Genomic DNA, 21,924 nt, shown 5'->3' on the forward strand with positions numbered 1-21,924 from the left:
CCTCAGGAATATAAATCTCATTAAAATCTAGGATACTTTAGAACTCTACACCAGGAGAGACACTGGCACAGGCAGCGCTGCCCAGGGACGCGCGCGTTATTGCTAACAATTAGAGGTGAAGAGTAGCGGCGTGACTCGAGGGGCAGGGCACGGGCACCATGCGGGAACCTGCGCCCCTCGCCGCGGCACGACGGGGGGCTCGGGACGGGGAGCTGGAACATCCTGCTGGGGCTCACCGCCCACCACTGTGCCAAGCTGTGCCATGTCCCTGTGCCAGCTTTGGGGCTGCAACATAGGGAGAACAGGGTGCTGGCTGAGAGGGGAGCAAGTGGGGTAGGAAGGGTCTTATTCCATCCACCCCAAATCAAGAGCTCCAAGCCCTTTGGCTGGAGCTGGAAGACAGATTTAAAACCACCCAGCCTTTGCCAGTGCATCCTGTTCCACTAATACTGGTTGGGGACTGAGCATCCCCAGATGGCTCGGAGCAAGTGGGCTGGTGCAGCCTTTCATGTCTCCGCTGGTACCTCTTGCTAAGCAGCAGCTGGGGGAGGCCAGTCCATCCTGCTCCCCCTTAGCACCATGGAGGGTCCTCCCCTGCCAGTGCTGGGGCTGCCATGGACAGCTGGACCTCATCCCTGTCTGGTTACCCCCCGGCCAGGCTTAAGTGCTCCCCAGCCTTCTGCCCCACTATGGGGCAGGCAGCAGCATTAGGCTGTGCCCATGCTGCTTGTGGCTGTGCCCAGCTTTGTAGGCGATGCCTGGCCACCCAGAAGGGCACCCACAGACCCCAGTGGGGCCAAAGGGTGGAGGGGTGAATGGAGGGGAGTATCCCAGCTCACTGCCTGCACAGCCCCAGCGCACCGTGCATATGTGCATGCCCATGTACGCCACATCTGTGCTCATCCTGTGTCTGTGAGGGACACACATGTGTACACACGTGTGCTCTAAGTGCTTGTGTCTTGTGCCGTCAGATCCCCCTGCTGGTGCAAACAACATGCTTGCCCCCCCATCTCCCTGTGCTGGCTTGGTGCCTGGCAGCAGCCCTGAGTGTGACCACCTGTGAGACCCAGTACGCTCTGAGCCACAGTGAGTGCGCACCCAGGCTGGGGGTCCCTGCAGTGCCAACGCCTGCCATGATAGCCTTGTGCACATACAGGCCGTGGGCAATCCTGGCATGCCCAACCCTGGTCCCACCCCATGTCCTCCCCCATGGGAAGGTCAGGAGGGTGCCCCATGGCAGGGCAGGCTGCCTGGCTTAGGGAAGGGGGGGTGGGAGCCTGGGAGCATCCCAGCCCCCCATCCTGTGCATACCTCCAGGTCAAGGCCCCTGCAAAGTGCCTCTGGCTCCCGGCCCTCCCGGGGCTGTGCCCCCTCCTCTCTTGTCCCAGCGTCGAGCACAAAGGTTACCGTAAACACGAGGGTTAACAAACGCCACGGGGGCAGGGACGGGAGGGGTTAACCGGCGAGGAGGTGGGGGGGGTCTCGGGGATGGGTGCTGAGAGCCCCCGTGGTCCAGTGCGGCCCGGAGCCAGGCTCCGCCAGCGGAAGGTGCAAGAGGGGTTAGAGGGGGTGCGGGGATTGTGGGGGGTCACAGTCTGGAGTCCTGGCTGTGGGCTGAGCCATTGCTGCCCTGCACGGGGGATGCAGCCGCTGCTTCATTCTGGCCCTTCTCTGGCTGCAGGGGCTGCACCTCCAGGTGGGACTCAGTTGAAGGGCTGAACACTGGGGCATAGCGCCCACTGCGGTGCTCTGGCAGCGCTGGGCCCCAGTCCTTGCTTGCCTTGGTAGCATTTTTCAAGCGCTAGAAAGGGAGAGGATAGAGACAACATTAGCACCCACCATGCTCCCCTGCCCCAGTCTGCACTAACATGCCAGCAGCTTCTAAGGGTGTACCGACACATGGTGCCCAATGCATGCTGCCTGCTCGCAGCCACTGCTGACAGCTCCAGTGAGGTCAGGGACAGCCTTGATAGCAGCCCCAGGTGGGACATACACAAAGGGGTGTAGCCCTTGGCCACCTACCTCAAGCAGTGTGTCCCCCTCAGAACGGCACACTTTGTAGATGGCGTAGATGGGGATGCAGATGACGGAAGAGAGCGCCATGAGGAAGCCGATGCTGATAGCCCAGGTAGGGTAGACATACTCATTGTAGGAGATGGGTCGGTACTGGATCACTGTGAAGACCAGGATGAACTGGGAAGGGATAGGCAGGATCAGCCAGTGGGGAGCAGGCAGCTTGCTCAGTACCCCCAACAACTTCCCCGCTCTGCCCTATTGCTGCTCTCCTGAGCCCAGCACTCTCCTTTTCAGGGAGTTCCATGCCTAGGTGAGCTCCTCAACCCCTCCTCCCACAGCCCAATGCCCCATGGTTGTGATGCTCACAAATATGATGGCAGGTGAGATGAAGCGCCAGCAGATCTGGAAGAAGAGTGGAGGAGGAAAACCCAACATCATCTCAATGTCCTTGAAGTAGTTGCGGTGCCCTGGGGAGAAAAGTTGACCATCAGCCCTGGTGCTGACCTGATCCCCCTCAGCTCAGGTCCAGAATATCCAAAACCACCCACCCCAGCCCCAGCACCACCATGGCAGGACCCACAAGCCGCCCCAGGCTGCAGCTCCCGATTGGGCAGCAGCCTCCCCATGCAGCACAGAGCAAACTGCTGACTGGAGAGATGTTGGGAAAACCCTTCCCCATTGGCTGACTGGCAGATTGGCTGCAGGCAGCTGGACTTACCATAGATGTACATGATGGCCACGCACATGATGCAGGAGATGACCACCAGGGAGAAGCTGGCAGCGTAGTTGTCCATCAGCAGGAGCCAGTAGATGCCCGCCTGGAAGACAAACACATTGGCACAGCTGCCCCTGTGGTAGCACCACTGCTGGCAGGGCAACAGCACAGCCATGCTGACTGTGCTGGCAACACACAGCTCGAGTATCACCACCACAGCTGGCACAGCAATGCCTGATGCCAGAGTCAGCACAGAGACACTTAATTCTAGGTACCATCACCAATGTTTGCCTGGCAAGACTAGGCTCTGGCTGTCACTACCATCACAGTGGCAATGAAGTGGATGTGGCTGATGAAGGTAGCCATGGCAATGGCACCCCGTAGTCACCTACCTGTGTGGTGAGTGGGACACCCAGCAGGAAGCCAGCCACAGCCACTCCCAGCGTCACAAAGGTTTTTTTGCGGATGATCCACTCGTTGCCCACCTCATCCACAATGGCCGTGACCAGAGTCTCCAGCAGGCAGAACTACGTATGGGGCAGAGGGGGCGGCATGTCACCACCTTGGCCCCACCATGCCACCCCATTTGAACATGCTGGTCCCCACCATGACCTACCTGTGTACCCAGCCCCAGGAGGATGAGCATAAAGAAGAAGAGAATAGACCATAGTGGCGAGATAGGGAGCAAGGTGAGGGCCTCAGGGTAGGCGACAAAGGCCAGGCCCGGGCCGTGGTCAGCCACCTTGGAGACATCCACACCCAGGTGATTGGCCATGAAGCCCAGGATGGAGAAGATGACGAAGCCAGCATAGACGCTGGTAGCACAGTTGGTGATGCTGATGATAATGCTGTCCCTATGGGAAGAGGAGTCAAGGCTGGCAGTGGACACGAGGACAGCGGCAGGGCTGGGGGACTGTGGCTGCACTCACCGGTAGCAGTTGTTGTTGAACTTGTTGTAGGAGGCCATGGTGATGAGCCCACCCCAGGCACAGCCCAGCGAGTAGAAGATCTGTGAGGCCGCATCACCCCACACCTGTGACAGTAGGATGGTCAATGCTGTGTCCCCAGCCCCGCTTAGCCCTGGTTGCCCACCACCCTTCATCCCTGCTCACCTTGGCATTGAGGATCTTGTCCCACTGGGGTGTTAGGTAGTACATGATGCCAGTGACAGCCCCCTCCAGCGTGATGCCGCGCACAAAGAGGATGGTGAGCACCACATACGGGAAGGTGGCCGTGAAATACACCACCTGTGGGGCAGCACCTCAGTGAGGTGGGGACGAGGGCAGGGGTGGGGACACAGGCAGGTGTGTTTATGGGCTGGAGTTATGGTCCAGAGTGTGGAGTGACAGACCAGGAGAGGATATGGTCCAGAGAAGGGACTATTCGGCAAGGAGGTGGGACCATGGCCACATGGGAGGAACTGTGTCCAGAAGGGATGTGCCCAGGCCCCAGGGGTGTCACCTTTTCCAGAGTGGGAGGAGCATACGCAGAGGGCAGGGACAGTGCTAAAAGAGGAGGAGCTGCACCCAGAAGGGATGGGGACAAGTTCACAAGTGGAGGTTGGTTCCCAGTAGGGGGGCACTACGCCTAGAGGAGACAGGGCCATCTATCCTGAAGGCATGTCCACACCCACAGGGAGGGGCCTGGAGAGGGAACACACAGGTACCTTCCCCGAGGATTTCACGCCCTTGATGAGGCAGAGGAAGACAACGACCCAGGAGACACCAAGGCAGCCCAGGAGGGGCAGCCGCACCTCGCCCAGGTTCCCGATATCATCTGACAGGTTCAGCACATACCTCCTGTATGCGGAGGGGGCAGCAGTGTCAGTGGGGCCCAACCATCATCACCTCCCCCATCCCTGATCCCAGGCCCTGGTACCTCCAGTACTCCTCGCTGGGGCTGGTGCGTTTCTGGGTGGTGTTGAGGAGCTGGGTGATGTTGAGGGCAGCATGGCTGGAGAGGTTCCCATCCAGCACCCCTACGCAGTCAGGCGTGTTCCAGGGGTTGCTGCAGTACGTCCAGGGCAGCACGGGCGTCATGGACACAAAGAAGTAGTAGAAGGCAATACAGATCACCACGTTGTAGTAGATCCCGATGTATGTGGACACCACCATCATCCCGTAGCCCACGCCTGGGAACAGCACCGGGGAGGGGTGAGCGGCAGGGTGCGGTGGCACAGCACAGGCACGGCGCACGGCACCAGATGTGGCATGGGAGGGGTGGGCTGCATGCGATGCTGTCAGCAGCCCTGCAGCCATGCTGCAGCTCAGCGCCTGGCTTTGGCACGGGTGTGAGGAGCACTGTGCATAGGATCCTCTACCTCCAAACAAGCCTAGTGGTGCTAAGGGTCCCCTGGGACACATGGCAATGCACACAAACTGCAGGCAAACCCTTGGGGTCTGCAGCCTAAGAGAACAACTGGGTGGGGGTCACTCCTGGCTATAGTAATTTTAGGCCTGCAGTTATCTGGTGGCATGTGACAGGCCACATGAGCACAGGGAAGCGCAGCCCAGGCTTTAGCATGCCACTATGCAGAACACACAAGAGCGTGTGCTTGCACTCAGGTACGAGTCTGTGGGCATGTCACCTGGCAGGCAGCCTGCAGGTGTGGGCCAGGGGAGCCAGCAGCATAGGAGCATACCAGCAAGCCAGGAGATGCACCTGGAGCAGGGTCCAGTACATAGGCACAGCACCTGCTACCTATGGTCTGGGAAGACAACTGCATGGACGTGCCACAGAGTGTTCAGGGGACCTGAGTGGCCTCTGCAGGAGTGATGTGCTGGGGACACGTGTGGCATACGCAGGGATGTGTGTGTAATGCCTGCAGTGGATGCCAGCGCAGGCTGGGGGTTGTGCAGGGACACGTGTAATGCGTGCAAGGGATGCAAGGCAGGCTGTGCAGGGCAGCGTAGTCAGGGTGGGCATGTGCACAGGGGACCAGTGCAACATAGACCATGATCTGTGTGCAGGGCATGCATCTGCAGGACTGCATGAGCTGCAGGTGCCTGCACCAGGCCATGTGATGTGCCAGAGGTGTGCATGCACCCCATAGTGTGTGAGGGTCACAGCAGCTGGCGGGCACTGTGACAGCAGGTGTCCCATACTGGCCTGTGCCAGTACAGACAGGCAGCTCCTTACCTTTGAACATGGGGCTGACCCTCCAGACACCAAGGCAGCCTTGGCTGGCGAACTGCCCAAAGGAGAGCTCCATGAAGAAGAGGGGGATGCCGCAGAACACGAGCATGATGAAGTAGGGGAACATGAAGGCACCTGGTGAGCAGGAACCAGAGGATGAGTGAACAGTAACCCCAGGCATGGCTGTGCTTCCCATGCCCTGCACCACCCCAAGAAATACCATGCAGGGCTGTGCACACCCCCACACCTACCCAGAGGAACCCCACTCCCCTGGCCTCCTGACACCCACCTCCCCCATTGCGGTAGCAGAGGTATGGGAAGCGCCAGACGTTGCCTAGGCCCACGGCATAGCCCACGCTGGTCAGCACAAACTCGATCTGGTTGCCCCAGTTGCCACGCTTGACGCTCTTCTCCTGCTTGCCCTGCTCCCCGGGAACGGCGCCGTTCTGCAGAGAGATGCCGTGGGATGTGTCAACTGGGGACCCCCCTGCTGGCCCCATTGGAAGGGTGACAGCCACCGAGCAGGGCTGGGAGGTCCCCGGCATCCCTCCCCATCCCACCCCCCGCCACACACAGGCAGTGCCAAGGAGGGGGAGGGCAGCAGTGTCGCCCCCCCCCCCCCCCCCCCCCATGAATGGCTCTGCCCAGAGCCCGGCTGCAGCAAAGGGAGAGCCTGCAACTCATACAAAGCAGGTCCAGGCGCCAAAGCACAAAGGGGCCTCTGTTCTCATGCCCCCCCTCCTTGTGCCCAGCAAGAGAGGTCCTGCTGGGTGGCTACTGCCCATGACGGTGGGGGGGAAATTGTGGAACCCCTAGGTTGAAGCAGAAGCCCCTCTTGATGGGAAATGAGGTGCAGTGACTAGAGCTGGCAGGGGCCTGGGTACCCCCCCGAGGAAAAGCACACTGCATCAGCCTGGGTCCCACCACCAGCTCAGCACTAAGCAAGGGCACCATGCTTGGGGCAGTTCACAGGGGGTCCCATGCAGTGGGTTCCTGGTGTGGACAGCCCCATTGCCCAGCTGTCTCACTGCAGGAGGCTGGGGGAGCAGGGAGGCAGAAGGGGTCAAGAAAGGGTGCTTTGTGCAGAATGTCACACAATGTGAGCTCACACCAAGGCGGACAACAACAAAAGAAATAAGTGCCTGTCACCCCAGCAGGGATGGAACCCATCACCCAATAGCTGTCCGAGCACAACCCTAGGGTCATACTAATGTCCTGCATGGATGCTGTGGAGTTCTGGCTGGTTAGGCTGAGGGTAGATGGCATTTCACAGTACAGGGGTGCCCCAAGCCCTCCCCTCCCCACCTGAGCCCAGATGATGGATGGGTGCATGGGGTGAGGGTGCTGGTTGCCAGTCCATAATCCCACAGCACCCATGCTCCTACAGGAGCAGCACAGGGAGCTGTTGGAACTCCACAGTGCTGGTCTCACCACCATGGACACCCCAGTGACCATGCCCACCTCATGGCCCATTCTCCATGTGCCCCCCACAATGGCTGACGCCGGCAGTGAGTGGGCCACAAATGGGAGCCGTCACTTTGGATCTGCTCACGCCGGCGGGGCGCAGGCAGCAGGCGCAGTGCACCTAACCGTATCATTTGATTAGGGCCGGCACAGCCGGGACGTGATGCCCAGCGACTCCAGCACCGCGCTGCCAAACAAAGCCATCTGCTGCGAGTGGGGCCCGCACGCGCCGCGGGCTACGGGGGGGCTGCAGGGGAGCAGGGCTGCAGGACAGGGGCGAGGGGGATCAGAGGGCACTTTGGGCAGGGCTGCAGGGGCAATGCGCTGTCATGCCCAGCCGGGACATAGGAGTGCCCCCACCTGACCCTGTGAACTGAGGGTCCATCGGAAACAAGCTCACAGCAGCTGCGGGTGCTGGGGAATCTCCCTCCCAAAAGAGGTTCTTCTTGTGGGGTGCTGTGCAAGAACAGGACTTAGCGGTCCCTAAAGCGGGGGACAGGACACTGGCAGTGTCCCCATACCAGGGCACACTGCCCACTCGAGCAGACTGATCCAGTCGGGAAGCTCTTGATTAAGCTGCTCACACTAACAAGGCTCCTAATGAGCATCACAGCCAGCAGGAGTGGGGCAATGCTCCAGCCTCCCTGACAAAGGCTCTGGTGAGAGGACCAGATACACTGTATGGCTCCGGCTCAGCCAGGAGCCCTGGTGCCCACAGGGGACCTCATCCCTATTCCCAGCCATCGCTCTGCTCAGGCGACCCTGGCTTCACTCCCAAGCATCATGGAGCACCCCAAATTTGAGTCGCTTGGAACCAGTGCGATGAGACCACCAGGCCTGTGCCGCTCCCTCCTCCTTTCATGCAGTATTGGGCTTTGGTGGACTTGTCCCCAGTAAGGGGACGGCCACATGTGTGTCCATGCATGCACAAGTGAGCACACGTGCGCAAACATTTTCATGCTCACCCATCAGCTCGTTACCACCCCCCATCCCCCCAGATTTAGGAAGGTCACCCTGTCCTTTACACTCATTAACCACCCTCCTAACCCCACATGGTAAAAAGGGGGTGGATAGAGAGAACCCAGACATCTGGGAAGATGAAATTCCCCCCTTTCCCTGCTGTGGGAAGGAGACATGGCTGGAACACAAAGGGCGAGCTGCCACCCAGCAACAGTGCAGTCTCTGGGGGGACCAGGTCCTGCTCCCAGGCCCCAAATTTTCCATGCATGTAATCCAATGCAGCTTGAAAGGATGCCTGGCTTGGGTGATAACATCATAGAGGAGGAAGGATGACACAGGCACCCCAAATGTCTCCAGAAGGGAAGTTCCAAAAGGGGATGTTCGGGGTGCCCAGGGCATCCTTCCTCTCCCTTCCTAAGGGAACCCCCCCACACACCACGGCCAAAACTTGCCCAGCCCAGCAAAGCAGGCAGGATCATCCATCACCCTGCCTGGCACCAAAGTCTTTCTCATGCTAAGCAGCATCGCCTCACACAATGACAGCTTGGCTGGGGTGCCCGGATGCGCCCCACTTCCCTAAGGGGCCCTGATTTATGGCTGGTAAGCTTGTGATGGTGACAGGGTCGATACTGGAAGGGGATGTCCTCATGGGAGGCATCTCCAGCATAAACCCCCTCCTCTTTTTTCCCCCTTCAAACTGTCCACATGGGGGTATGCTGACCCAGCAGAAGCACTCTGTGGGGTACAAACCTTATCCAGCCCCCATGAACCAGTGGGGGACCCCCAATTTCTCCACCCAATCTCCAACTCGGGGGCTGTCAAGGCTGCTCCTGCAATGCCAGCAGAGGGTACCAGTACCCCTGATGTCATCAGCCTGATGTCATTGCTCATTGCCATGGCAATAAACTCATGGCTGTTTTAGGCAGGTGCTGCTGAAGATACAAAAATATGCTAATTACATCATTTGCCACAACAGTGGCTCTTCCAGAGCAAGGAAGTGGGGTGCAGGATGTTGGAGCACATGAACCCCAGCCTGAGGTGGGGGTCCCAAGGGATGGAGGGAAGGGGTCACTTAAAGAGGGGATGTCCTGGGTGCCCTTGCTGACTCTACTGATCCTGGGTGCTGGGGGCCCTATAATCAGGCCCTGCACTCCTCATCCTTGGTACATGGGGCAATGAATTCACAAGTGTTATCCCTGCAGCAGGGGTTGCTGTGCTCTGTGCATCCTGACTCTGTCAGCCTATCCAGCACGTCCTAACTCTCCCTACCATCTCTCTTTGGTGTCCAGCCCCATGTTTGCCCCCATCTCGGTGTAGCAGAGGCCTCTTGTGGGAGAAGAGGCATCTGGCATGGTGCTGGGGACAGTCCCAGAGCTGGGGTAATGCAGTGATGAGGGGCATGCCCAAACCCCAGGGCCTCTCAGGAGTATTACACAGCGTTCACCACTCCTCACTGCAGAAGGCTGTCCAGCCCCAGTGACAGCCCTAAGCATGTTCTACAAGACACTGCCATGAGGTGCCATAGGAGGGCCAGGGCAAACTTCGACATTCATACCATGAAAGGGAAGAGGGGAGGGGGGAGAAGGAGGATCTTTGCTATACTCTGCCCCTGCAGCACTGAGCTGCAACCCAAGTGCTGTGCACCTTTTCTGCAAAATCAGTAGATTTCAAACATGCAACTGTTAGGCAATCACTACTGGCTCCCAACACAACAGCGGCCATGGAGTGGTTTGGTGCCATGCTCTGCCCTCCCTCCCTGGAGCACCTCACATCAAAGGCTGTGGGGCTTAGGGGTACCTCTCCAGCATGCCATGGCACAAATCTACAGCTGCAGCTCAGCCCTGCAGAGCCACCACCCCAAAGACAGTACAAAGGGTTTTGGAGACCCATGAGTGGCGGGGGAACAGCACTGGCATGGGCTTTGGCCATTCCGCTTGGCCCGCCCCCCACTCTGCCCCCCAAACCCTGCTCTCACCTGCCCACTGACCTGCTGAGAGGGTCCGAGGGGGCCTGGCTGCTCGCAGCTGCCATCCGGGGGCCCAGGCTGGACGGCTCTGTGAGTCCCCAGCTTCATTGGCACCTCGGGCTCCGGCGCAGCAGCAGCCGCCCGCCCTCCCGCCTTCCCCCGCCCGCTGCCTCCAGCGCTTGGCACTGCTCCCCACTTGCCTCCCAGCCAGGCTCGGCCCCCTGTCACCCGCCCCGATGAAGCACCGGCACCCCACCATGCCACCTGCCCTGGCACCATGCCTGCCTGGCCCACCCTGCAGGCACTGCCGTGCCTCTGCTGCCCCCCACAAGCTGTACCCCCACGAGCCAGGTGCCCTCCCTAGCTCGTGTAGGCAGGGCAAGGAAGAGCAGACTGCACAGCGGGCTCAGCCCTGTCCCACTTAATGAGGCCTCATTAGCGGGGTCCAGCTGCTCACAGCCCTGCACGCTCCAGTGGGCAGCGCTGCCCTCCCTGCGGGCACCGCTGCCCGTCTGGTCGGGGCCAGGAGCTGCTCTTGGAGCATAGCAGAAGATGACATTCCCTCAGAGCCCCCTATTTCCATGCCTCAACATGCCGAGCCCCACACATGCATTCCTGCCCCTGTGTCCATCATCCACACAGCAGCTTGGCCCTGCATGCCCAATACCAACCGTGGGCATTCGAGGGTTGCAGGAACAGGGCATGGCCCTGCTTGGGGATAGGGGCACAGGGAGAAGCCTTTCTGCTGGCACCATCCCCAGCCTGGTACCATGCTACTTCACTCAACGTCATACCATTGGTGACATCATGGAGCCTCCATGGCAACCCTTACAAGGTCACTGCCCCGAGGGGGACCATCTGGCTGGCAGGAGGGCTGTGCCATGACCCCTTCACTGCCCAAGCACCCCACAGCTTCCCTGCTCACCCCTCTGCCAGCGCAAGGTGGGACCCTGGTGGGGTGCTGTGTCCCACAGGAGGCCAGGCAGAGGGTGCCCTGCAGCCAAGCTCAGGGTGCCCCAGCTGCTCCAAACCCCGTGTCCCGGCAGGGGAGTGTGGCCAATGTGCCAGCAATGCATGATGGTGCACCGAGGGCCGGCGCTTTCGGGCGACCATCTGGGGTCTGGGCAGCAGTGGCTGTGGGCACACACGTGAACAGCACACGTGTGCGGGGTGGGCACTCAACCTCCCACGTACCAGCACCCAGTGCTTGTTCGGGTCCCCTCCTGCACCAGCCACCCAGTAGCTCGGGATATATCCCATCCATGGGATGGCAGCATCCAACTGTGCCCCCCAAGACATGCAAGCCAAGAGCCACCCTATGCTGTGACAGCCCCAGTGACTCCAGCCCAGTCCTGCCCTACATGCAGCCAGGCAGCTCTGCCCATACACCCTGCAAGATGTGTGGGCACCTTGTGGGCATCCCTCCATGACCCAGTTCAGCTGCAACACTTTGCCTGGGCCACCTGTGTGCCGCCACCATGTCTTGCCCTGGGCACATTGCACCCCCTGCCCCCTAGAGCAGCCTGAGAACAGCACAGCATGACCCACCGCCCTGTCCTGGGGATGTGCCAGCCTTGCCCTGTGGGAGCAAAGCACTGCTTCCCTGGCAGCCCAGCCAGCAGACAGAAGGGACAGCCAGCTGCACGGAGGCACACTGCTGGAAACAAAGAGCCCTCAGCAGGACCCTCACCTACCCTGGCATTCTGGTCCCCAGTCTGATTGGGGTTGACCACGGCTGGCGGTGCTCGGGCTGAACTAGAGATACAGGGGCGATGCATGCATGGGGGGTGGCCCACAGGTCTTCCAGCCCACTGACAGGGCTGCAGGGTGACTGGGGTAGGAATAATGCCCAGGGACCTGTCCCAGTGCCTAGCTGAGTGCTTCCTGACAGGGCTGCCTTTCTCCGGCCCCATTCTACCATGGCAGACATGATTCTCCCGGGGCGTTCAGGCAGAAAAATCCCCCGCCAGCCCCCCCATCACTGCCCCTTGGTATTCCGGGAAGGGCTCCCGCAGCCAAAAGCCACTTCCGCAGCTCCTGCCACTGGTCAGTGGCACTGCACTGCTGGGGGTGTCTGGAACAGGCAGGGACCCCCCAGCCCTTACCCCCCCTGCACTGTAGCAAGAGCAGCACCCCAGTGTGTAGTCAGGGTGGTCTTGGGTGACACCAGGAACCTACCTGAGCTGGCAAGCTGCAGCCAAAAACTGCCTGGCTGTGCCAGCAAGGCAGCCCTGGGAGTCAGGAGCCACTGGCAATGTTGGAGCCTGAACAAAGCACCCGAAAGGCAACAAAACAAAATATTCTTAAAGGCCTGGGAGGGAGAGGCAGTCAGACCCTCCCCTGTGGCTCACAGGGATCCCATCTTCCCAGCTGCACAGGGACTGATCCAGCCCTTGGAGCTGTCCCACACTGCTGGGTATCCACAGTCAGAGCATTTCTGGGGCTTGGGAGAAGTAGGGTGGGCACAACCCCTCCCACCTGCCTCCCAAAAACACAGAACTTGCACAAGCAGTACACATCATCCTTGTTCTCCAGGCCCCAGGTGACAGGTGAGGAAACTGAGGCACAGCAACACATCACCCACCTGCTGCCTCCCATCACCCCTGTCCCTCCCCAGGTGGGGCACAGCAGGCACTGTAAACTTGTCCAGCCACAGGCACTGCACACAACGCTCAGGAGGAGTTGCACAGTGAGAGCCCGGCTGCACTTGGGATGGTGGGGGTAGGAGCTGCACCTGCAGGCATGGGTGAGAGCACAGTCAGGGACCAAACTTTACGAGGTTACTGGCAGGGCCCTGGAGGCAGGCCAAGGAGACTATGTTCCTTTCCCAGGGACTCAGGCAGCTCAATAGTCAGAACCTGGCCCATGGCAGCTCCTCCTGGGGCTCATAGGATGCTGGAATTGGGATGCTTCAGGAGCAGGGAAGCTCTCACAGTGATCTACCCTTCTCCCCACAGACCCCATAGCAGCAACATCCTGTGCAGAGGTATCCTTGCACACTGCAAACAAGGGAGGGCCAGGAAGAGGTCTGAGCCAGGGTGGCCAACACAGCATATGTCAGACCCTGTTGCACCTGACACCCTGGCCCTGGGATGGGCTGGTCAGGTATTTCTGAGAAGCGGGTTAAAGATTTATAGGGAGTGGGTGGGTACTCCAATGTTTGGCTCCCTGACATGGGTGTCAGGCTCAGCCCTCTCCCCAGAGTGATGCTGACTGCTCTGGTCATAGCAAGAAAACATCAATGACATGGAGTCACAGCAAGCGCCATGTGCAGAAATGTGTCCCCACAACAGACCCCTGACTGTGCCCTGATACATCCTCAGCACCTCCGTGCTACCAGCCCAGGGCTTCTCCAGAAGAAATCTGCCTTCCTACCCCACCAGCTGCCCCAAACCCTTCTCTATTGGGGGCAGGATGGGCCCTGGGCTCCCTGCTGCTGGCACAGCCGGCGGGGCCATGTTGGGACACACAAGCAGGGGAACTGTGTGCATGCAGGAGCGCTGGAAGCACTTGCTGGAGCATGCCGCTCCCCTGGCTCTTGGCTTCCCAGGCAAACCCTGGATCCCAGCCCTCCAGCTGGAGTGTGCAGCTATTTCAGGAAGCCCCCCGGGAAGGGGAGGGCCTGGTGACCATGTCAATCTCAGCATTCAGCTCCTTTCCTTTGGGAAAAAGGAAAGAAGCCAAGCCCAGCCTGGGGGCTCACCTGCCCAAGGCAGCACCGCAGCCTGTCACAGGAACCTGAGTTGCCACAAGCATGAGTCCATCGCAGCCTTCCTACAGAGAGATGCAGTGGGCATATCCCACATCTGCCCAGAACACCAAAACCACCCCAGCACAGGCAAGTGCACAGCAGCTCACAGGACCCTGCAACACACCACTCATGAGGATGGAAGGTCAGGCACTACACTGGGGCTCAGAGAAACCGTCTTCTTCCAGTGCACCATCCTACCAGCCCAGGCTCACAGAGCCCACTGGGTAAAGGCAAGGAGAAGCACCCACAATCTATAACCCCTCTGGGGGCACCTGGCTTGGAGGAACACCTGCACCCTTTGCTGACAGCAGGCTGTAGAGTTGCCTGCCTGCAGAGCTGGGGTGGGTGATAAGGCTGGGCAGAGAGCCTGAAAAAAGGTGATAGCATCTCCAGGCACAATGAGACACCACACCCGAAGAGCCCCGCAGGCAACAGGCTCATGGAGAGAGACCATCAGCCCAAAACTCGTCATGCTGGGAGAGCACTATGGTGCCACAACCCCAACTGGAGGTTCTGGGAGGACACACCAAGTCCTACAGGAGCCCCAGGGTCTTGCTCCCTGTGCCAGGTTCTCTGTGTCCCTGAGGCAGTGGCACACACCAGCCCGCTCCCCACACCCCTGCACTTACCAGCAGCCCCTCGCTGCACTTATCGGCCATTCCTGGAGGCTGGAGCACAGTGCCGGCTGCCCAGTGCAGGATCCCTTGCCTGCCCGCTCTCTGTCACGCTGGCTGCGGCACCAGCACTAGTGTCCTTCAATCCACCGTCAGAGCAAGCTGGGCAGAGGGGAGAAGACACCAAGAGAGATGTCACTGGAGGGGTGGGCACCTCCCCACCTCAGTCTCCCCCTCCCTCCAGGAACTGGGAGGTTGTGCCAGGCAAGTAGCTCCCCTCTACCTGCCTACTGGATAGCAGGACTCTTGGTGGAGGACACAGGGCCTGCGGCTGGGTGGGCTGGTGGTGGGGTCTCTTCTTGCTGGCTCCCAGCCCCTGCAGTGTCTCTGAACCCCCTGGCACCCACACGAGCGGCAACTCCCAGGTGTTTCCCAAGAAGCAGTTAAAGATTTACCCGGTGCGGACAGACGACCTTGCGGACAGCTGGCTGCTGGCCCCCCGGCAGGTGGGCGTCAGGGGCCGTGGGCAGGAGCAGGGGCCCCTTGAGCTCTCCCCCAGCGAGAGATGAAGCTGAAGTGGCTGCAGCACACGACAGCGCTGGGACTGGGCGCTGAGCGGGGCCAGGGCAGGGCTCAGCTGCCGCGCAGGACACAGATGGGAAACGATTGCCTTCTGCCCCGGTGCATCGCATGCACGTGCAGCGCAGGGGGGCCGAGCTGCTGGGCTCTGCCGGGTGCCAGGTGCTGCTGGACAGTGCACAGGCATGGGCATCTGTCTCCCTGGCCCTCACCCCTGCCCCAGCCTGGGGCTGCTGGAGGCCCCAGGGGAACACTGTGGCCTGACCTCACTGGAAGGGACAGCTCTTGCAAAACACCAGTTTGATTATCTGTGCAACAAGCGCTGGTGTTTGCAGATCCTACACCAGTACTCAGTACCCTTGCTGGCTGAAGAAGGACCCCTGACCTGCACCGAGGGTCCCCAACCACCACCAGCAGCAGTCAAACACTCCAGGGCTTATCCCCAGGCTGCCATGACTCTGAAGCAATCAGCAGAAGACCTTAAGACATAAGGAAGGAACATGGGCAGTGTAGATAAGGGGCAGGAATCCAGGGGCTGTGGTGTGAGCCCCCAGCCCCTCCAGCACAGACAGGCTGCTGCCAGCAGATACCACAGATACTGCACCCCACTGCCAATGCCTTCCTCAGCACTGCCTGCATTTCCAGGCGAGCAGAGAGATCATCACTACCACAAGCCTGGCTCTTCGAATGACACAGGGACCTCTCAAAGGTGGGAGGTGCAGGCTCAGTGGCCAGACCTCCTCCCCATCACACACCTACCGCCAGCCAGCCAAAAACTGCCCACCCCACGGCCCTGAATTCACACCGGGAACTAATCCAGTGCCCTGGGAAGGGGGAGTGCCCAAGGGGCCGGACGGCTGCCACTCCCCTCTGGGTCTGCCAGGTGTTGATAAGCTTCCATGAGCACCATAGATGCCGCTGGCATTGGCTCCCAGCCTGACAAACACTGAGCACGAAGGCAGCGGTGTGGCAATGGGACGGATGCAAGGATGCCCGACGCCGCAGCGCAGCCCAGCAGGGACAAGGATGCAAAGCACTGGTGCCACGGGGTGGCTCTCCCAGAGCTGCGGGATGCCATGACAGACCAAAGGGAAGCGCAGCTCGTACCTAGAGCCGGCACGGGTGACAGGCACCCTGGAAACGGGGACACCTGGGCACCCACAGAGGCTCCCGGACAGGATATCACACCTCGGCACGGGGAGGCAGCACACAGCATGCAGCAGAAGGCCACGGATGCTCGACTGAAGGATGGAGCCCCAGTCCCTTGCACCGGTGCAGCGGCTGCCACCTGCGAGACCATTTCTTCCGCCAGCATCCGCCAGGCCCACCGCAACCGCGGCCGAGGTTCCCCAGTGCCCACGGAAGGCGGGCAGCGGGCCGGCCTGCCGCAGCCATGCTCCCCTCCCGTCCCGCGGGGGCGGCTCCGGCGGCGGCTCCGCGGGCAGCGCCCGCCGCCCGGCTCCCCCCGCCGCCGCCGCCCGGTGCAGTACGGTGGCGGGGGGGGGCCCGGTTACATCAGCCGCCACGTGGTGGCTGCTCCGCCGCCCCGCCCGGCACATGCCCGTGGAAAATTACCGCCAACCCCCCCGGCCCGTCACCGAGCCGGGCCGCCCCGGTGCCCGGCGCCCTCCCCGGGTGCGGCGGCGGTGGTCCGGCTCTGGGCGCCGCGCCCCCGCGCTCCCCCGGCACCGCGCCGTGAGAGCAACAGATGCGGGACCGCCCCGCATCCCGCTATCCCGCTCTTCCGCTCCCGACACCATCCTGACGGCTGGCCGCTCCCGATGTCCCCGATCCCACCGCTCCGGAGGCCCTCGCCGCCCTCGTCCCCTCTTCATTCCTCCCCCGCAGCCCATCCACTCCTCCTCCCGTCCCATCCCCAGCGCTGCTACGGCTGCTGGACGGGCCGGGCAGCCGGTGCCGGCGGAGGTGCGCGCCCCTTACCATGCCCATGTCGACGCCCGGCCCTTCTCGCCGCGCCGGGTGGGCCCGCGGGGGCGCCGCTCCGCCGCGTCCAGCCCGGTGTCAGTGCCGGTGCTCCACCAGGCCCGGAGCCGCCACCGCCGGTGCTGCCGAGTTAATGAAAGTTTGGAGGTCGGTGGGGGCTGGCGCCGCCTCTCGCCCCCGCCACCGTGCTCCGCCCCCCGTTTCGCCGCGCTCCCCAGCGCCCCGCCTCGGCACCCGCACCGCGCCCGCACCGCGCCTCGCCGCACCGGGAGCACCGCGGAGGGCGAGAGCGCACGCGGTTCGGCGGACACACGGGCTGCGTATGGCACACACGCACACGCGTGGGCACACGGGTACACACGGCACGCACGGGCATGCATGGGCACGCTCTGCGCTTGGCACACTCGGGCACGAACGTGGCCGGTATCCCACAGGCATGTGGATGTGGAGGGGCATATGCAGGCCTGCACAGGCATGTGGCGCATGTGAACGTTCATGGCGTGTGTGGTCACACAGAGGCTCCCGCTGGGCACACGTGCGTCTCTGCACACGCACATCCCTGCACACGCATTTTCACACACAGAGGAACCCTCGCACGCAGTGTGCGCACACTGCCAGGGCACAGTGCCATGGCAATCCCAGGCAGCGGGATGGCCGCAGGCTCCGGCCAAGGTGTGTGAAGTCGCTGTCAGTTGTGCAGATGTGCATTGTGTGGATGTCTGTTGTACATGTGTGTGTCACACACCTGTGTGTCCATGCCTGTGCATGTTGCAGCAATTGTGCTTGCTGCACATACATGTACACACACATGTATGCATGCTAATCTGTACATTTATCCCCATGTCATTAGGGGTGTGTACACATGTAGTTGTACATGTTTGCATTCATATGCACATGTGTCTGGGGGCATCTACATGGGAGTACAAACATTCATGCCTGTGTATGTGTGTCTGTGTGTCTATGGGTACGTGGGCACACGTGAACATGTGTACACAGGTGTAGGTACGTGTACTGATACACATGTACTCATAAATACATATGTGTGTTTATGTTTCCCCATACCCACGCGCTTGTGCACACATGTGTGTGCAGCCAGTGCACGCCCTCACATCCCAAGCCAGATGTTTCCAGTAATGCATGACGAGTGAGCCAGGGGCCACCCCTTGCTTGGCCTCTTGCCGAGGCCTCTCTTCCCTCCCTTCTGCATCCCAATGGGCTTCCTGCATGCTGGGATGTGTGCCTGTTCTCCAGCACCCTGCCCGGCTCCTTGAATCCCTTCCAGTTCCTGCACCTTGGGGCCTTGGCACTACACCCTGCGTCTTCAGGAAGGAGCTGTTTTGGGGAGCAGGGCAGGGCTGCAGCCCAGCACCCAAGTACAGCAACAGCACAGCCCTTCCCACATCCCACTGAGAATCCTTTCCGCCTCCACAGCCCTGCACACCATCCCAGGGCTGGCCACCCAGTGTTCCAGCCAACTTGGGAAGCGTCCCTTACCTGTCTCTCCCCGGATCCCTGTTGTCCCCGAGGGTTGCTGCCTGGTTAAGGAAATCCTCCACAGGGATGGGGTAGAGGTTGGGGCAGTGATGGAGAGGTGCCCCAGGTGTGTCTGTCCCGGCCTAACTGCAGCAGTCTCACCAGCATGCTGGGCTGCAGGATGGGAGTGCAGTCATGCACTGACACTGCTTTCATTTTGTAAGCATGGTAAAGCCAGAGTGAGGGCTCCCACAACAGGAAGGGGAAGGCAACAGTGAAACTGGCGGATGCTTGGATCCTCCCACACCCTCCCAGCACCTACTCATGGCTGCTCTGCACAAGGAGCCAGGTTGCTCACTAGCACCCTCGCTCCCGGCTGCATGTGGCCTCACACTCTACCCTGCAGCCCAAATCCTGCACCCAGAACCTGAAGCCAGCATTCCACACCCAGCATCTTGTGTCAGAGCCAGAATGTGGCTGCAACCTACACCCCTGCCCCAGGATCTGAGTTTTGGAGACGAGCTGCCAGCTGTGGAGTTGCAGATTTGATTCTTAAGGGATGGACTTCCATGAATGAAACTCATGCTTTCAAACATCCTTCTTAGGATCTCTCTCACTTTCTATGCATCTTGTCTGTGCGCTCAGCTGGGGAAAGGGGAGGAAGCACCCTGCAGCCCCAAGTGGGTTAGCAAGGGGCTATTCCTCCTCTGCAATCTCTGAGAGGCTGCAGCATCTTCTAGCAACCGACACCTGAGTGCAAACACCTTCTTCCCATGGTCCTACCATGTCAGTCAGAACTTTTCTGGGCTCTCCTGGTGCCCAGAGACACAGCAGTAACAGAGGGCAAATGTGATCTGTGGGGTGGGAGGCTGCAGTGCCAAATGGGTTTAGGAGAGGTGCTCCAGCCTGTACTTGTGCTCCCTTCAGCCTTCTCTCCCCATCCAGTTGCAATTATCCCTCCATTCCCCATCTTGGAGCACCCATCTCTTTCCTCCCTCGCTATCCCTACCCCAGGCTGGCAGATGTCACAATGTCCCCCCAATCCTTGCATGGTGGTGGGGCCACAGCACCCCTACCCAGTGCCATTCAAATCTGTGAGGCTGGAAGCTTCCTCCTCTGTGGGTAGGTGCAGCGACCTCCTGGCGTCAGTGCCATCTCCGTGGGGGACATGGGTCAACATGTGGGTGGCACCACTGCCTAGGAAGCACTGCCTCTCCCCTCCTATCTCCACGGGTGCTGTTGTCTGGGAAACCATGGCCAAACGTGGGCAAGGATCCAGAGGGGTGAAGGGTGGGGAGGAAATGCCAACTCCCAGCACCTTCAAGAGGGATGGGCTGGTTGCTGCAACACCAGCAGAAGATTTCCCATGCACCAGGCCTGCAGCACAGGCTTGTGATAATCCCCATGTGGCTGAAGTCCTGACATGGTCTGGGGCTTGTCCTTGAGGTCAGGTGTGCAACAAATGCAGCAGGACTTAATGCTGTCCCTGCTGTGTGCCTGACATGGAGGTTGGCTCTCCACTTCCTCAGATAAACCCTGGGTTGTCCCAATAACTTCCTAAGCACCATGAGCCCCAGGCCTCCTGGGTCTGGATCTGGCCTTGAGGTCTCCCTATGGTGGGATGCTACATGAAAAACTGGGGGCTCCTTAGTCACCCCTCCTGGAATGACACTTCCAGTGGTTGTGTGTATCCTGGGGTAGGAGGTTGTGGGGAACAACTTCTGCCTTCAGGATGGGAGGAATGGGGATAGAAGTCCCTGCACTGTCTGGCTGTGCTCAGTCTGGGGATTTCACAGCTTGTCCTGTATTATCAGGAAGGATGCTGCAAGAGGAGCAGCAGAAATGCCACAGAAGAGCCACCAGCTTGTGTTTTGTCCTCCCAGCTTTCCCATCTTTCTTTTCTTTCTGGCGTATCATCTTCATCCATTCTAACTCATGGGGAATGGAACTGTTCTATGATAGAGTGTCATCTCCTGCCCCAAAGCACCCATGATAGTATCAAAGCTCTTGGCAAACCCCCCGAATTGTCCCTGATTTGCCAGCAATTTGAAGCCACCTGATGAGTGCTGCCTTGCTCCCCAGCATAGATCTGGCGTGTTTGCAATACTGTGAGGGCAGTGCCATGCTCCTGCTCTGGCACCCCTCTGCATCCTGGGACCCATGTCCCTGCTTTGCCAAGGACTGTCCTTCCCCCAGCCCTGCCCCAAGCTTTACCAGCAGCTCACACCCTGTCTAGGCTTCCACTGAGTGCCCACAGTCTGGGCGAGTGCCAGCACAGGCAAGTGACATCGGGAGGAAATGCCACAGGCATCATTGCTTGTGGTCACAGAGAGCTGCATCCCCAGCAGCCACAGCTCCTGGGGACTTTCCACTCCCGTGTCTGCGTGTCTGCTAATGACCTGGGAAAATTCCTTCATGGAATATCCAGACAGCCTGGGAGAAGCTCTGGCTTAGCTGGGCAGCAAGATGGGTGTGGATGCCCAGGGGACAGCAGCCACAGGAGTTGAAGCTGGGCCCCTACACTGCCCCATTGTGCCCTCACTGCAGCTTTGGCAGCACACACAGCACCCAGCTCACAACACAGAGCTTGTGTTTAACACCACGGTTACCTGTGGCTGGTGGGGACAGTCCTGGATACAGACAAGGATTTCACTGCTGGGAGCTCGTACTTTGGTTTCAGGTCCTGAGGCTGTTGTGCCTCTCTCTGCCCTGCTGACACCTGTCTGGGAGGCACAGAGCCATCTGGACAGGTTCAGCATCACCCAGGTCAGCCCTCCAACTGGGCTGCTTCATCCCTGGAATGTGGCTCATTCCAGGTGTGGGGGGCAACAAGGTGCTGCGTCCTTCATAGGAAGCATGTTCTCCTCTCTGAGGGCAGCACCCAGGTCCCTGCCCAGTGCACTGTGCTGCAGAGAGCACGACAGCTGGGGTGCCTTGGGCTGCCCAAAATAGCTGCCCCTGATTCTCCACTGCCTGGCTGCTGGAAGCTATCCCATGACAGCGCCCCATGGACCTGGAGCCAGCTGGAAGTGATCACTGTAAAGCTCAGCCTGCCACCCACGGGCTGCAGAGCACCCTGGGCTGGGACAAGCATCACCACAGGCCCTGTCTCCTTGCCATGACCCAGTGCACCCTTGGGCACTCTGCCCGGGGAGGGTGTGTGGCTGTAACCCTGGGCCTTGGCACATCTACCTTTGCCTCCCAGACAGGGATAACTGGTGCCCAGACGTTCAGCAGGGCTTGCGGAAATGCTCCCATCTCCTGTTGCAACTTGGTAGCCAGTCACCTGCTGCAGGGTGCACACCCA

The 21,924-nt window shown here is 60.3% G+C and overlaps 1 protein-coding gene across 3 annotated transcripts; it reads right to left on the reverse strand.

Moving 5' to 3' along the window:
• Nucleotide 1: 1 nt before the first annotated feature.
• On the reverse strand, nucleotides 2–16,929 carry SLC6A9 (solute carrier family 6 member 9). Of its 3 annotated transcripts, XM_062497645.1 has the most exons (14): nucleotides 16,308–16,929; nucleotides 14,637–14,783; nucleotides 6,156–6,312; nucleotides 5,870–6,001; nucleotides 4,610–4,862; nucleotides 4,398–4,530; nucleotides 3,844–3,978; nucleotides 3,661–3,764; nucleotides 3,348–3,585; nucleotides 3,124–3,258; nucleotides 2,735–2,834; nucleotides 2,383–2,483; nucleotides 2,023–2,193; nucleotides 2–1,801 (listed from the first exon to the last, which is right to left on the reverse strand). In XM_062497645.1, exons 2-14 carry the CDS (start codon nucleotides 14,664–14,666, stop codon nucleotides 1,589–1,591), a joined length of 1,902 nt encoding a protein of 633 aa, XP_062353629.1. In that variant the 5' UTR covers nucleotides 14,667–14,783; nucleotides 16,308–16,929; the 3' UTR covers nucleotides 2–1,588. The 3 variants fall into 3 exon arrangements, with proteins under 3 accessions (XP_062353629.1, XP_062353630.1, XP_062353628.1); XM_062497646.1 differs by lacking the exon at nucleotides 14,637–14,783 and having other exon boundaries at nucleotides 16,308–16,927; XM_062497644.1 differs by lacking the exons at nucleotides 14,637–14,783; nucleotides 16,308–16,929 and adding an exon at nucleotides 10,266–10,364.
• Nucleotides 16,930–21,924: the final 4,995 nt, after the last annotated feature.

Source organism: Cinclus cinclus, chromosome 8 (genome assembly GCF_963662255.1).
Source record: "Cinclus cinclus chromosome 8, bCinCin1.1, whole genome shotgun sequence".
In the NCBI taxonomy this organism is placed as follows: domain Eukaryota; kingdom Metazoa; phylum Chordata; class Aves; order Passeriformes; family Cinclidae; genus Cinclus; species Cinclus cinclus.